At 43.5% G+C, this 17,465-nt stretch overlaps 1 protein-coding gene across 6 annotated transcripts in view; it reads right to left on the bottom strand.

Moving 5' to 3' along the window:
* The window catches only part of FRMD3 (FERM domain containing 3), a 381,549-nt gene that overhangs the window by 281,277 nt on the left and 82,807 nt on the right, over positions 1 to 17,465 (bottom strand). The window contains exon 1 of one of the 6 annotated variants that reach the window (XM_057549303.1): positions 11,070 to 11,123. The exons of the other annotated variants lie outside the window; for them this stretch is intronic. Within the exon in view, the coding sequence (XP_057405286.1) occupies positions 11,070 to 11,108 (39 nt within the window). The 5' untranslated portion in view covers positions 11,109 to 11,123. Of the gene's footprint in view, positions 1 to 11,069; positions 11,124 to 17,465 lie in introns of those variants that run through there. 6 annotated transcript variants of the gene reach the window in all.

Below are 17,465 nucleotides of genomic sequence, written 5' to 3'. Positions count from 1 at the left end.
TTAGCCCTTGTCATTTTAGCTTTAATGAGAAGCTTTAGTGATCATATAATGATACAATAGGCCACCATTTCTTGGTTCCCTGCCATTCAGCGTCAGACAGAAACACTGAACACCGATTTTTAGTTGCTATGCTGGGTTCTAGGGCACCAAGTGGCTTCAAAATGCCAACTGCCTCTCTAAAAAAGAAGGAACTCAGGTCCTGGAAATAAAAGCACACTGTAGTAATCGCCAAGGTACACCAGTCATGAGGGCAAAGGCAGGTCTGCAAATACTATTGGTATTGGAAGCAAAAAAATCTGTCAGGGTAGGCAGAATTTCTAAAATGGCCCTAATGATGTCCTGCCCTAATGCCCAGAACCAATCACTATGATGAGACAGCGCCCCCATGCTTACGCTGTGCTACACGGCACAGCTGACCTTCAGGTAGGGAGATTACCTTGGATTATCCAGATAGGCCAAATATAATCACATGATCCCTAAAAACAGGGTGCTTGCTCCAACTGGTGGCAGAAGGGAAGTCAGAGAGAGTCAAAGCATGAGAAGGATTCAATGCATCACTGTGGCTTGAAGACAGAGGGGGCCACATGACAAGGAATATGGGTGACCTCTAGAAGCTGAGAGTAGCTCTTGGCCGACAGCCAAGAAAATGGGGTCTTAAGTTCTACAACCACAAAGAACTGGCTTCTACCACCAACCTGAATGACCTTGGAGACAGACTTTTCCCTGATCCTCCAAATAAAAGCCCAACCCAGCTGAACCTTGACGGTGGCTTTGTGATTCCCTGAGCATAGGGCCCAGCTGAGTCCACCACACTTCTGGCCTACAGAGCTAGTAAATGAGTGCTGTCTTAAGGCTCTCGGTGTGTGGTCATCTGTTACGTAGCAGTAGATAACCAAGGCAGAATCCAAATGGTGAAGACAAAGAGGTGTAAACCGGACATACGGGTTGGAATGGCCAACACTCAAGGGCCACACCTCCACCACCTAAGTGAACCGGGTGAGTCCAGATCCAGAGACGTGTAAGGAAAGCCGCACCTCAGAAGACGTGGTTGAAATCATGGACAGAAAAGGCCCAACTCCACCTCACACCTGTGAGAATGGCAATCATCAAGAAGACAAGAGATAACAGGTGCTGCAAGCATGTGGCAGAAAGGGAACCCTTGTGCACTGGTGGTGGGAATGTAAATTGGTGCAGCCACTATGGAAAGCAGTAGGGAGGTTCCTCAGAAAATTAAAAATAGAACTACCATATAACCCAGTAATCACAATTCCAGGTATATATTCAAAGGAAATGAAAACAGGATATTGAAAAGATGTCTGCGCTTCCATGTTCATTGCATCATTATTCACAATAGCCAAGATATGTAAACAACCTAAGTGTCTGTCAGTAAACGAATGGATAAAGGTGTGGTATAAATATACAATGGAATAGTATTCAGCCATGAAAAAGAAGGAAATCCTGCCATTTGCAACAACATGGATGGACCTCAAGGGCATTATACTAAGTGAGATAAGCCAGATAGAGGAAGATAAATACTGCATGATAGCACTTATATGTGAAATCAAAAAAAGCTGAAATTATAGAAACAGAGAGTAGAGTGGTAGTTACCAGGGACTCGGGTGTTGGGGAATTGGAGAGATGTTGTTTAGGGTACTTGCAACTAGAAGATGAATAAGTTCTAGAGATCTAATGCACAGCACAGTGATTACAGTCAACAATACTATATTATAATATTTCAAAACTGCTAAGAGACTAGATCTTAAATGTTCTCACAAAAAGGAAATGATAATTATGTGACATGCTAGAGATGTTAACTAAAGCTACAGTGGTAATCAAATCACAATGTATAAATGTGTCAAATCAACACATTGTACACTTCAAACTTACTCAATGCTATATGTAAATTATATCTCAATTAAAAAGGGAAAAAGGGAAGGGAGGGAGGGAAGAAGGAAGGAAGGAGGGAAGGGTGGGAGTGGGGAGGGAGGAGAGAGAGAGAGAAAGAAAGAGAAAGAGAGAGAGAAGGGAGAGGGAGGGAGAGAGAAAGAAAGAAAGGGAGAGAGAAAGAAAGAAAAGAAAGAGGGAAAGAAAGACACAGAGAGAGAGAAGGGGGAAGGGAGGGAGGAAAGAAAAGGTTCAATTCACTCCAGCAAGAAGGGGAAGGGAACTACAGCTTGCGGAGGCCCTGTGTGATGAAAGCTAGGTGAAACTCTCCTCCTCAGAGCAGGAGGGGGCTGCCCTGAAGCTGGTGACAACAGGGTCGGCGTCCTGCTGTCATTTCGGGTGAGCACCAAGTGCTGCTAACACCCAGATGCTGCCTGGCTTCACTGGGTCTGTGCCCCACGGCGCTCCGTGGTGAGGGCCCTTCAAGAGGAAGAGGAGGGGGGGGCAGGGCCCAGGGAAGCCCTCACCAGCCCCCTCTCCAAGTCCAGGCCGGTGTTTATATCCTGAGCTTGAAATTCACACAAAAGTAGAGCACCCTGTTCCGGACCATTGGACAGTCTGGCAGCCTTGGGCGTTCTAAAACTTCTCACCACACAAGGGTACATCTCTCACCAGGAAGAGCACATCAGCCTTCCAATGGGTCTCCCTGCTTTTGCTCCTGTCCCCCTTGAGCCGATTCTCACACAGCAACTGAGTGACCCTCTTAACACACAGGTCTTAAACACACAGGTCTGACCATGCTGCCCACTAGTAAAACCTTCCAGTGGCTTCCAAGTGCTTCCAGTGACCTGGAAGACCCACCCGATGGACCTGCCTCCACCTGTCTGGGCTTCTCTCCCAGCCCTCTCCCCTCGCTCCTCCAACCCCTCTTGTTCCTCAGATACACCATGCTCCCTTCTGCTTTGAGGCCTTTGAACCTCTTCTCTTTTCCTGGAATGTTCTTCTCCCAGATACCAACTTGGCTCCCCCTCACTTCCTCTAGGCCTCTGCTCAAACACCACCTATCAGAGAGACCTTCCCAGCCACGCTAGAAAGAACACTGCCTCATCCCCATTCCACCTCACTCTCTCATCCCAACTCCACCTCACTCTCTCATCCCTATTCCACCTCACTCTCTCATCCTTATTCCACCTCACTCTCTCATCCCTATTCCACCTCACTCTCTCATCCCTATTCCACCTCACTCTCTCATCCCTATTCCACCTCACTCTCTCATCCCTATTCCATCTCACTCTCTCATCCCTATTCCACCTCACTCTCTCATCCCTATTCCACCTCACTCTCTCATCCCTATTCCACCTCACTCTCTCATCCCTATTCCATCTCACTCTCTCATCCTTATTCCATCTCACTCTCATCCCTATTCCATCTCACTCTCTCATCCTTATTCCATCTCACTCTCTCATCCTTATTCCATCTCACTCTCTCATCCCTATTCCATCTCACTCTCTCATCCCTATTCCACCTCACTCTCTCATCCTTATTCCACCTCACTCTCTCATCCTTATTCCACCTCACTCTCTCATCCCTATTCCATCTCACTCTCTCATCCCTATTCCACCTCACTCTCTCATCCCTATTCCACCTCACTCTCTCATCCCCCTGACCCAACTGAACTTTTCTACATAGAATTCATCACCACCTTTACTAATTTTTATTTGTATTACTGTTTGCTTATTGCCAGATTCTTCCCACTAGAATAGAAGCTCCACAAACTTGTACTGTCTTGTTCACTGCTACATCCCCAGATCCTCTCACAGGACCTTGCACAGTAAATATTTGATGAGTGAATGAATGAATGAATGAATGAGTGACAGGAAGTCTTCTAGGCGATGTTGCGTTGTCAGATTAGGTCAGCTAGAGTCAGACAACAAACAACGTTGGGTTCAGGAGACCCCAGTACAGTGGGATGTCAGAGTTGCTATAGAAAGTTCAAAGACAAACTTTCCTTATTCATTCTTTCAGCAAACAATTTCCACACATCTGCTCTGTGCCTGGTGTCTATTCCTATCATGAGAATTTCTTCTACACAGAAAGACAGCATCCCCCCATACAATAATGCACCATGAAAGGGGTATTTTACAATGATTCTTGTAGAAGCAATGGAAGAGTCTAGAAATATCCATGCTACTGGGAAATCCTGTAAAATAGAGCCTACATCTATGAACAGGTGAGAAAGCTCAGAATTGCTAACTTGGGAGGCTGCCTTCTCTCTTGCTTTTTCCAGCCTACCTATTTCCTCAGTTTACCTACTGGTGTGTCTTCTTGGGCTCCTTAATTTAGAATGAGTCCACAAGGAGGAACTTCCCCCTCCAGTCAAATCAGAAAGTGCTCAAGAAGGACACGGAGGCTGTGTGAGCCCCAGTGGTGACCTGGGAGTGTTCTAAGATTAGCCAAGCACTGAGGCCACCAGATGGGCAGCCGGGGCCATGTTGCATCGTTAAGAGGATGATGTAGATGGGAAGGGGTGTGCTGGCTGAGCAGAGGGGCAACAGGACAGGTGGCCCGAGAGAGCTGGGAGGAATGGGAGAGCCACCAAGGTCCTCCTAATAGTGATCAGATTTCCACCTCATGACTCTGCAGCTGCAAAGTGCACCTGGCCTGCGTGTTCAGCACAAGACCCGCGTGTTCAGAAAGGTCAGCTTCCAAAGCATCGGAAACTGATCTGCTCATGGTGCTGCCTGAGCAGTTCATGAAGAATACTCGCAGACACAGACTTCCCTTCTCCAGGCAGATTTGACCTTGAGTTGCCTAAATGTTTATGTTCTTTCAAAGGACGTGGGAAGAAAGCGTCATGGCCCAAAAAGTTTCGTGTTTCTGCATCACAGGTTTACAGATTTAGGGAACACACGTTCTCCGTGATCCCACAGACCATGGTTGCAGAAGTGCTTGTGGGAGCCCCAGAGGCCCCACCACAAGAGCTTCTTTCTGGAACACTCAGACAGACGTCTGCTAGAGGAGTGTCATAGGGGAAGGTGGCTTGGCCACTTGAGCATGATGGCGGGCCACACAGCTAGGCCTGCGGCAGCTGCAGTGCTGGCCGCCTTGGACCTCCTGAGCTGCAGCAGGAAAACAACCACCTCACCCCTGGACAGTATGTGAACGGTCCAGGCCTGTCTTGTTGTCAAACACTTGCAACTGTTTTCCAAAAACTCCAAAAGCCCCTAAATATTTGGCTGACTCTGTGTGCTTGAGTTTGTTTTTTTTTTTAAGTTAAAGCTAACAAAGCAGCTTGTGATGGCCAAAACTGGAAACAATGTAAATGTCCATCAACAGTGGAAAAAACAACTAAATAATATCTTCATAGAACTGACTCCCATACCTTAGTGAGAATTAAATTATAACCAAAAGCAGCAACAAGGATGAAGTTCAGAAATATAACGTTAAGCCCAAGGAGTCAGATGCAGGCAGGCAACAGAGAGCATACCACACGTGCCTCTTATGAAAAGTTATATGAAGTTCAACAATGGGTACAACTAACCTGTGGTGTTAGAAGCCAGGCTAGTGGTCACCCGCCAGGAGCAGTGCCCGAGAGGAGGCATGGGGAGGGCTTCTGAGGTGCCAGTCCGGTTGTGTTTCTGGATCTGGGTGCTGTCATCCAGTGTTCACTTTACAAAAGTGTCATGCTGTATGCCTGAATACCTTTCTATATGCATGTCATACTTCAACTGCTAAAAAAGCAGTTCATTGATTATTCTTTTGAATATTCTTAGTAAACATGCATTGAGTTTACCTTGGCCTACAAATCCCCATAGGAATGGCCCCTCCACCTCTCCCACCTTGTCTCCTACTAGTTTTCCACTTGTTCACTCGGCCTTTACCGTTCTTCTCTCAAGCCAGCCACAAACTCACCTCAGGGCCTCTGCACTGGTTGTTGCTTCTGCTGGGAATGCTCTCCCCGAAGATACCCATCCACAGGGCCTGATTTCTCACCTCCCTCACATGTTTTTATTCTAGTGCAGGGATTGACAAACTGCAGCCCATGGCCAAACTTGCTCTTCTGCCTAGTTATGTAAATGAACTTTTATAAGACACAGCCATGCTCATTCCTTTATGTAATGTATAGGGCTGCTTTTGCACAGCAAAGGAAACCATTGACAAAAGGAAAAGACAACCTACTGAATGGGAGAAAATATTTGCAAATGATATGACTGATAAGGGGTTAATACCCAACATATATAAATAGCTCAACATCAAATAACTCAACATCAAAAAAACAAACAACCCGATTAAAAAATTGGCCGAAGAACTGAATAGACATTTTTCCAAAGAGGAAATGCAGATGGCCAACAGGCACAGGAAAAGATGCACAACATCGCTAATCATCAAGGAAATGCAAAATCAAAACCACAATAAGATATCACTTCACACCTGTCAGAATGGCTATCATCAAAAGAATACAAGTAACAAACGTCGGCAAAGATGTAGCAAAAAGGGAACTCTTGTACACTGTTGGTGAGAATGTAAATTGGTGCAGCTATAGTGGAAAACAGTATGGAGGTTTCTCAAAAAACTAAAAATAGAACTACTGTATGACCCAGCAATCCCACTCCTGGGTATATATATCCAAAAAAAATTAAAAACCTAATTTGAAAAGATACACACACCCTGATGTTCGTAGCAGCATTATTTAGTATTATTTACAATTGCCAAGATATGGAAGCAACCTAAGTGTCCATCAACAGATAAATGGATAGAGAAGATGTGATACACACACATATACACACACACAATGGAATACTACTCAGCCATAAAAAAGAATGAAATTTTGCCATTTGCAACAACATGGATGGACTTGGAGGGTATTATTCTGAGTGAAATTAGTCAAACAGAAAAAGACGAACACTGTATGACTTCACTTATATGAGTTATCTAAAAAACAGAAAGCAAAAAACTGAACTCACAGATAGAACAGATCAGTGGTTGCCAGGAGTGAGGGGTGGGAGGGGCAGGGGTGTGAAATGGGTGAAGGGGGTTCAAAAGGTACAAACTTCCAGTTATAAGATAAATAAGTCCTGGGGATGTAATGTACAGCACAATATTAAAAGGTTTTTTTTTAATGGAATCCATCCCCACTCCCTCCCGCTCCCCACTTTGCCCCCACTCCCTACTTTTTATCCATTATTTTACTTTTTGGTTTTGTTTTCTGTTGTAATTTTTTTTTGTCTCCCCTCAGGGGAATGTAAGCTAGATGAGGGCAGAAACTTCTATGTGTTTTTTTTTCTCTAATTGTACCCCTAGCATCTCAAACAATGCCTAACACAGAGTTATAGTTCTATAAATATGTGTGGAATCAGTGAAAGAACCAAACTCAAATGATATGCCAAGTACTACACTGACCAATTTTATAATCATTAGCTTATTTACATTCTTTGCCTCATTTAGAGGATCTTTTCCCAGCGTGGGTAGGTCTAAGTTAAAATGAGACCTTTTAACAGGCTTAACGTCTTTTAAAAGTTCAAAGGATTAGGGGCAGCAGCAGCAGCCATGGCAGGAAAGATTCAATATTAGCAACTGACCCTTAAGAACAAGAATGAGAAGGAAGAGAAGGGGGTACTGTTATTAGGTTTGTCCACCTTAAGCCAAAATAAATCGCAACGCTGAATAGCCGCTGTCAATAAGTAACCACTCCTCCGGAGCAGCTTATTTGATTGTTGGGTCATATGGTCCTCATCCTGGGGAAAGCAGGGAGCTGATGGCAGCAGAAATAGTTGGAATTCCTGGCATGCTTCCAGAGTTATTTTCCAGTCCCTCAGTAAATCTTCATTTTCTCCCACAGGTAAACAGCCCAAGGATGGGATCTCTTGGCATTACTTCTTACAACTGCATATAAATCTACAAGTCTCTCAAGACAAGGAATTTAATTTTTTAAAAAAACATATTTCCAAGGATTTGGGCTCTGCTTATCCATTCATATTTGAGGACATAGGAAAGCTGGAAAACACAATCTTTCTTCTGTGCTGCGGGCTTGACATATAGTGTCTTCATAAAAACACTTGTGACCTTAGAAACTTTCATAACTCAGCTTGCAGTTATGACAGGACAACATCTGTAACTGAATTTTAAAAGCAAATTGTTTTAAATCTTCATGTTTTTTGTGGGTCATGGGATAATTAAGAATGGCCAGTAAAGCAGAAGGCCAACTCTGAAGGTGGCTAACAGAGTGAAGGCCTGGGCAGTGGTTCAGACTTGGTCTACCCTCTCCCCCAGTCCCACAGACAGAAGAGGCTCAAGGGTGAGGGATGTCCCATGGACGTGAGGTTGCCTGAGGAGAGGAGGGCTCCAGAGACAGACACTCTCCTCATCTGTTCCAATATTAACCCCCAGCAGAACATCCAGCTGCCTAAGTAAAAACTTTATTGTCAAGACATGGAAACAACCCAAATTCCCATCAACAGATGATTGGTTTAAGAAGGTGGAACATTACTCAGCCATAAAAAAGAATGAAATATTGCCAATTGCAGCAACATGGATGGACCTAGAGATTATCACACTAAGTGAAGTAAGTCAGACAGAGAAAGACAAATACTATGTGATATCACTTTTATGTGGAATCTAAAAAATAATACAGATGAATCTATATATAAAACAGAAACAGACTCACAGACATAGAAAACAAATTTATGGTGACCAAAGGGAAAAGGAAGCAGGGAGGGGAAATTAGGAATATGGGTTAACAGATACACATTACTATACATAAAATAGATAAGCAACAAGGATTTACTGTATAGCACAGGGAACTATATTCAATATCTCATAATAACCTATAATGGAAAATAATCTGAAAAAAATGTGTAACTGAATCACTTTGCTGTACATCTGAAACTAACACAATATTGTAAATCAACTGTACTTTGATAAAAAAAGTTTTTAAATACAACCACCATATGACCCAGCAATCCCACTTCTGGGTATATATCCAAAGGACATGAAAGCAGGATAATGAAGAGAAAACTGCACTCCCATATTTAGTGCAGCATTATTCACAATAGCCAAGATATGGAAACAACCTAAGCGTTCATCAAAAGATAAGTTTATATACATAACAATGGAATATTATTCAGCCATGAGAAAGAATGAAATCCTGCCATTTGTGACAACATGAATAAAATTTGAGAACACTTTGCTAAGCGAAATAAGCCAGACAGAGAAAGACAAAAACCGCATGATATCACTTATATGTGGAATCAGGGGAAAAAAAAGTCAAACTCAAAGAAATAGAGAGTAAAAAAGTAGTTGCCAGGGGCTGGGGAAAATAGGGAGACGTTGATAAAGGGTACACACTTTCAGCTATAAGATGAATAAGGTCTGAGAATGTAATGTAAAACATAGTGATTATAGTCAATTACACTGTATTATAGAATTGAAATTTGCCAAGAGTAGAACTTGTGTTCTCACCAAAAATAAATAGATATGTATAAAAAAATTTTATTGTCAAGATACAGTGGAAGCCACCAGGGAAATACAAACCCAAGCCACAGTGCAAATCCACTTCACTTCACACCTACTAAGATGGCTGTAGTCAAAAAGTCAAATAATAACAATGTTATTCATGAGAATGTGGAGAAAATGGAACCCTCATATACTGCTGGCAGGAATGTAGAATAGTTGAGCCACTGTGGATAACAGTCTGCCAGTTCCTCAAAGCTTAAACATAGAATTACCACATGCACCAGCAATTCTACTCCTAGGTAAATGAAAATGTATGTCCGCACAAAAACCTGTACATAAATGTTCAGAGCAGCATTATCCACAATAGCCAAAAAGTAGACACAACTCAAATGTCCATCAGAAAATGAATGGATAAACAAACTGTGGTATATCCATACAATGGAATAGTATTTGGCAATGAAAAGAAATAAAGTTACTGATACATCCTGATACAAGTATGAATGAGGTACTGATACAACATGAATGAACCCAGAAAACATTGTTAATTGAAAGACATCAGTCACAAAGACCACATATCTTATGATTCCATGTATATGAAATGTCCAGAATAGGCAAATCTATAGAGACAGAAAGTAGATTAGTGGCTGCTGGGGAAAATGCAGGGGTTGGGTGGAGTGATGACTAAGCAGTCTGATGTTTCTTTGGGGAGTGATGGAATGCTCTAAAGTTGACTGTGGTGATGGTTGTACAACCCTGTGAATATACTAAAACCCACTGCATTATACACTTTAAATGGGTGAATTGTATGGTATGTGTATTATACCTCAACAAAACTTTAAAAAAAAAAAGACATGGGGGGAAGTCCCTGGCGGTCCAGTGGTTAGGACTTGGTGCTTTCACTGCTGGGGCCCAGGTCCAATCCCTCGTCGGGGAACTAAGATCCCGCAAGCCACGCAGTGCAGCCAAAAAAAAAAAGACATAGAAATGTCGGGGGATCCCTCTCAGGGACTGACCAGCACCGATCCTCGTTAAGAACATGCACTTGGTCCCTCTTACAAGTTTTGCCCTCACCAGGTTAACCCACTAGGATAAGCCTGCGAGTTTGGCCTAGATCCTTCTGAATTCTCCTCCTTCCCTAGTTAGTGACTTACTTATGAAATGACTGATAAACTGAATATGAGGCATTTTACAACACATAACGTGTTGTATAAATTCACAATAATAGCTCAGTTGATCCCCAATTAGCACAACAGCCCAGAAGGAGGGAAAGCATTGAGGCTCGGAGAGGGCCCAGAGAAGGAGGGAGTCTGCCATAATGAGCGGGCTCATTAGGCCTCATTTCTCTCTGCTGAAGCTCTCCTTGTGGGAGAACGGATCAAACTGAGCACTCTCTGGGCACCCAGAATGGTGAAAACGGCTCTCAGGTATTTTGCAAGATATGATATTAAAAAAAAAAAAAAAAAAAAGAAGACTCACAAAGCACTGAGGAGCCACTTGGAGATCCAGGGAAGAGAAACAAGAAGGTGAAACATAAAGCTGAGGGCTGAAAGGCTGGTTTTTTCCTCATTCATTAACAGAAAAAATAAATAAATAACTGCTGAACCTCTTGACTTTAATTTCATGCGCAATTTTCAGTTAGGATTCAATGCCAGGAAGTGTTTCTGGCTCTGTACCTAAATAATTCACAACTGCTCAAAATATCTACCAGGAACTCGCATCAGGGATAAACCCACCCTGCAGCACGGTGTTGACGACTGTCTGGGTGTCTCCATTTCAATTCCTGAAGAGCAGATGCCTGGCCTGCCACCAGCCACCCGACACTCACCTGGAAGGTGGCAACCTGCTCCTTTGGGCCCGTTTCTGCAGTGACTACTCACGGTTAACATCCCTAGGGATTATACCTCATTCCTTGAACTTCGTGGTCTTGGACAGACCAAGGTTCAAATCTCAGCCCACTGCTTACTGGCTGTATGTCCTGGGACAGGATACATTTCTTGGCCCACTTTCCTAACCTATAAAACAGGGATATTAATTCTCACTTCATAGAGCTGCTTCTGAGGATTAAATGAGATGAAAGGTGGCTAGCACAGGAGCTGGCACATAGTAGGTGCTCCACAAATGGTGGTGATCACTCACTACTGTCATTACTATTTGGTAGAGTGTATTCATTATGCATTATTTCAGCTAATCGATATTTGTATTAAGCACTTACAGTGTCCCAGGCACTAGACACTGGGATGCATCAGCATCCCTGCCCTCACGGAGCTGCCAGTCTACTGGGGAAGACAGAAGCAAGCAGGCACCCAAAGGACTGAAGAAGTTAATAAATAGCCATAAGTGCTATGAAAAATGTGACAAGGAGCAATGTGATTTGGAGTGTCACTTTAGAGAGAAGACTCAGATAGTGTATGTGATGGGGCATTAAAATTTTGTTGGTTTAATAAATGCTTACTGGTTGATCAACTGTGACTGGAAAATCTTTCTAAGCCCTCCTGCAAAAATGTGCACAGGGACTACCATGGTCGTACAGGCACCTAAAACCCTCACTGCAAGGCACGCTCACACACTACCTGAGCAAATGCCTGTGGCTTCCCTTTCTGCTCTCCTTTGCCCTGAGGCCAGGCCCCCTTTCTTCTGGCCCCTCACTGACTGGGGTCCTCTGAGATCTAAGTAAGTCACTATTCTCTGGAAGGAATCTCACACATCAAACGTCTTTCAGCACCTCTGACTGTTCTTCACACATCACTGAGGGAGTGGAATTTTAAACAGGGTCTTTGGGAGGAAAGGTTCTCTTTGAAGACATCCTAAGTCTGCAAGACACAGAGGTGAGCAGAGAAAGGGAAGAGCATGGAAGCGTTCTTCATTTATTCCAGTCACGCTACAGGGGGAATATAAAATGACATAATGGAAGAAGCAGTGAGGACACTCCCCCCAAAATAGGATGTGACTATCAGTCATCCAGCACAAATACAAGCCCACCAATGAGAATAAAGGAGCCAACAGAAACATCAAGTGGACCCCAACATTTCTGGAGGCATTCAGAGCCTGAGACAAAAACCCAATGCATCTTACCTCTAATTCTAGAAGTGTCAGCCAAGCTAGCCCTATAAAACAACTCTCCAGGTCACTTGGCCCATAAAAACTACAGCTCAGTAGGGTTGTCATTAGTCCATAATATAAGGAGGTCATTATTTTTCTATGAAAGGAAACAGAAAATTCTAGAAGGAAATTCTGGAAGGATGCACCAAAAAAAATCTGTGGAGAGTGGTGGCCTCTGAGGAGTGCATCTAGGGTCTGGTGTTGCAGGAGCATTTATTTTTCATTTAAAAATTTTTTGTATTATTTGAACTTTTACTATGTGCTCCATAGTAATTAATAAAGAGAAAAGATATTATCTCCAAAATAAATGAGGGAGGGAAAATAACTGATTTGAGAGGTGCTGTTTATTTATCAAAAAGGACAAGTTTTAGGAGTTAATTTCCTTTGTCTAAATCATTAGATGACCCAATCAAGTGGGATTCATCCCAGGTATGCAAGGCAGGATCAACAATCAAAAATCAATTGGAGGAGTTTCAAGATGGAGGAAGGGTAAGATGCAGAGATCACCTTCCTCCCCACAAATACATCAGAAATACATCTACACGTGGAACAGCTCCTACAGAACACCTACTGAACGCTGGCAGAAGACCTCAGACCTCCCAAAAGGCAAGAAACTCCCCACATACCTGGGTAGGGCAAAAGAAAAAAGAAAAAAGAGAGACAAAAGAAGAGGGACGGGACCTGCACCAGTGGGAGGGAACTGTGACGGAGGAAAGGTTTCCACACACTAGGAAGGCCCTTCACTGGCAGAGACAGGGGGTGGGTTGCGGGGAAGCTTCGGAGCCACGGAGGAGAGCGCAGCCACAGTGGTGCAGAGGGCAAAGCAGAGAGATTCCCGCACAGAGGATCGGGGCTGACCAGCACTCACCAGCCCGAGAGGCTTGTCTGCTCACCCGCCGGGACAGGTGGGGGCTGGGAGCTGAGGCTCGGGCTTCGGAGGTCGGATCCCAGGGAGAGGACTGGGGTTGGCGGCGTGAACACAGCCTGAAGGGGGCTAGGGCGCCACGGCTAGCTGGGAGGGGGTCTGGGAAAAGGTCTGGAACTGACGAAGAGACAAGAGACTTTTTCTTGCCTCTTTGTTTCCTGGTGCACAAAGAGAGGGGATTCAGAGCGCAGCCTAAATGAGCTCCAGAGACGGGCGTGAGCCACGGCTATCAGTGCGGACCCCAGAGACAGACATGAGACGCTAAGGCTGCTGCTGCCGCCACCAAGAAGCCTCTGTGCAAGCACAGGTCACTCTCCACACCTCCCCTCCCGGGAGCCTGTGCAGCCCGCCACTGCCAGAGGCCCGTGATCCAGGGACAACTTCGCCGGGAGAATGCACGGCGCGCCTCAGGCTGCTGCAACGTCACACTGGCCTCTGCCGCTGCAGGCTCGCCCCACACCCGTACCCCTCCCTCCCCCCGCCTGAGTGAGCCAGAGCCCCCGAAGCAGCTGCTCCTTTAACCCCGTCCTGTCTGAGCAAAGAAAAGACGCCCTCAGGCGACCTACACGCAGAGGCGGGTCCAAATCCAAAGCTGAACCCCCGGAGCTGTGCGAACAAAGAGGAGAAAGGGAAATCTCTCCCAGCAGCCTCAGGAGCAGCAGATTAAATCTCCACAATCAACTCGATGTACCCTGCATCTGTGGAATACCTGAATAGACAACAAATCATCCCAAATAGAGAAGGTGGACTTTGGGAGCAAACATACATACATTTTTTTCACTTTTTCTCTTTTTCCGTGTGGATGAAAGGCTCTTGGTGCTCCAGCCAGGCATCAGGGCTGTGCCACTGAGGTGGGAGAGTTCAAGACACTGGTCCACAAGGACATCCCAGCTCCACGTAGTATCAAACGGCAAAAATCTCCCAGAGATCTCCATCTCAATGCCAAGACCCAGCTTCACTCAACGACCAGCAAGCTACAGTGTTGGACACCCTATGCCAAACAACTAGCAAGACAGGAACACAACCCCATCCTTTAGCAGAGAGGCTGTCTAAAATCATAATAAGGCCACAGACACCCCAAAACACACCACCAGACGTGGACGTGCCCACCAGAAAGACAAGATCCAGCCTCATCCACCAGAACACAGGCACTAGTCCCCTCCACCAGGAAGCCTACACAACCCACTGAACCAACCTTAGCCGCTGGGGACAGACACCAAAAACAACGGGAACTACGAACCCGCAGCCTGCGAAAAGGAGACCCCAAACACAGTAAGTTAAGCAAAATGAGAAGACAGAAAAACACACAGCAGATGAAGGAGGAAGGCAAAAACCCACCACACCTAACAAATGAAGAGGAAATAGGAAGTCTACCTGAAAAAGAATTCAGAATGATGGTAGTAAACATGATCCAAAATCGTGGAAATAGAGAAAATACAAGAAATGTTTAACAAGGACCTAGAAGAACTAAAGAGCAAACAAACAGTGATGAACAACACAATAAATGAAATTAAAGATTCTCTAGAAGGGATCAATAGCAGAATAACTGAGGCAGAAGAACAGATAAGTGACCTGGAAGATAAAATAGTGGAAATAACTACTGCAGAGCAGAATAAAGAAAAAAGAATGAAAAGAACTGAGGACAGTCTCAGAGACCTCTGGGACAACATTAAACACACCAACATTTGAATTATAGGGGTCCCAGAAGAAGAAGAGAAAAAGAAAGGGACTGAGAAAATATTTGAAGACATTATAGTTGAAAACTTCCCTAATATGGGAAAGGAAATAGATAATCAAGTCCAGGAAGCATAGAGAGTCCCATACAGGATAAATCCAAGGAGAAACACGCCAAGACACATATTAATCAAACTATCAAAAATTAAATACAAAGAACAAATATTAAAAGCAGCAAGGGAAAAACAACAAATAACACACAAGGGAATGCCCATAAGGTTAACAGCTGATCTTTCAGCAGAAACTCTGCAAGCAAGAAGGGAGTGGCAGGACATATTTAAAGTGATGAAGGAGAAAAACCTACAACCAAGATTACTCTATCCAGCAAGAATCTCATTCAGATTTGATGGAGAAATTAAAACCTTTACAGACAAGCAAAAGCTAAGAAAATTCAGCACCACCAAACCAGCTTTACAACAAATGCTAAAGGAACTTCTCTAGGCAAGAAACACAAGAGAAGGAAAACACCTACAATAACAAAACAATTAAGAAAATGGTAATAGGAACATATATATTGATAATTACTTTAAATGTAAATGGATTAAATGCTCCAACCAAAAGATATAGACTGGCTGAATGGATACAAAAACAAGACCTGTATATATGCTGTCTACAAGAGACCCACTTCAGACCTAGGGACACGTACAGACTGAAAGTGAGGGGATGGAAAAAGATATTCCATGCAAATGGAAATCAAAAGAAACTGGAATAGCAATTCTCATATCAGACAAAATAGACTTTAAAATAAAGACTATTACAAGAGACAAAGAAGGACACTACATAATGATCAAGGGATCGATCCAAGAAGAAGATATAACAATTGTAAATATCTATGCACCCAACATAGGAGCACCTCAATATATAAGGCAAGTACTAACAGCCATAAAAGGGGAAATGGACAGTAACACAATCATAGTAGGGGACTTTAACACCCCACTTTCACCAATGGACAGATCATCCAAAATGAAAATAAATAAGGAAATACAAGCTTTAAATGATACATTAAACAAGATGGACTTAATTGATATTTATAGGACATTCCATCCAAAAACAACAGAATACACATTCTTCTCAAGTGCTCATGGAATATTCTGCAGGATAGATCCTATCTTGGGTCACAAATCAAGCCTTGGTAAATTTAAGAAAATTGAAATCATATCAAGTATCTTTTCTGACCACAACGCTATGAGACTAGATATTAATTACAGGAAAAAATCTGTAAAAAATACAAACACATGGAGGCTAAACAATACACTACTTAATAACCAAGAGATCACTGAACAACTCAAAGAGGAAATTAAAAAATACCTAGAAACAAATGGCAATGAAAACACGACAACCCAAAACCTATGGGATGCAGCAAAAGCAGTTCTAAGAGGTAAATTTATAGCAATACAATCCTACCTTAAGAAACAAGAAACATCTCAAATAAACAACCTAACGTTACATCCAAGGCAATTAGAGAAAGAAGAACAAAAGAACCCCAAAGTTAGCAGAAGCAAACAAATCATAAAGATCAGATCAGAAATAAATGAAAAAGAAATGAAAGAAATGACAGCAAAGATCAATAAAACTAAAAGCTGGTTCTTTGAGAAGATAAACAAAATTGATAAAACATTAGCCAGACTCATCAAGAAAAAAAGGGAGAAGACTCAAATCAATAGAATTAGAAATGAAAAACGAGAAGTAACAACTGACACTACAGAAATACAAAGGATCCTGAGAGATTACTACAAGCAACTCTATGTCAATAAAATGGACAACGTGGAAGAAATGGACAAATTCTTAGAAATGCATAGCCTTCCGAGACTGAACCAGGAAGAAATAGAAAATATGAACAGACCAATCACAAGAAATTGAAACTGTGATTAAAAATCTTGGGCTTCCCTGGTGGCGCAGTGGTTGGGAGTCCGCCTGCCAATGCAGGGGACACAGGCACAAGCCCTGGTCTGGGAGGATCCCACATGCCGCGGAGCAACTCGGCCCGTGAGCCACAATTACTGAGCCTGCGCGTGTGGAGCCTGTGCTCCGCAACAAGAGAGGCCACGATAGTGAGAGGCCCGCGCACCGCGATGAAGAGTGGCCCCCGCTTGCCACAACTAGAGAAAGCCCTCGCACAGAAATGAAGACACAACACAGCCATAAATAAATAAATAAATAAATAAATAAATAAATAAATAAAAGAAGGATGGCATTTAAAAAAAAAAAAAAATCTTCCAGCAGGGGCTTCCCTGGTGGCACAGTGGTTAAGAATCCGCCTGTCAATGCAGGGGACACAGGTTCAATCCCTGGTCCGGGAAGATCCCACATGCTGCGGAGCAACTAAGCCCATGTGCCACAACTACTAAGCCAGCAGTCTAGAGCCTGCGAG

The sequence above is a fragment of the Balaenoptera acutorostrata genome, chromosome 6 (genome assembly GCF_949987535.1).
Source record: "Balaenoptera acutorostrata chromosome 6, mBalAcu1.1, whole genome shotgun sequence".
In the NCBI taxonomy this organism is placed as follows: Eukaryota; Metazoa; Chordata; class Mammalia; order Artiodactyla; family Balaenopteridae; genus Balaenoptera; species Balaenoptera acutorostrata.
This window is presented reverse-complemented; position numbering and strand designations above follow the sequence as displayed.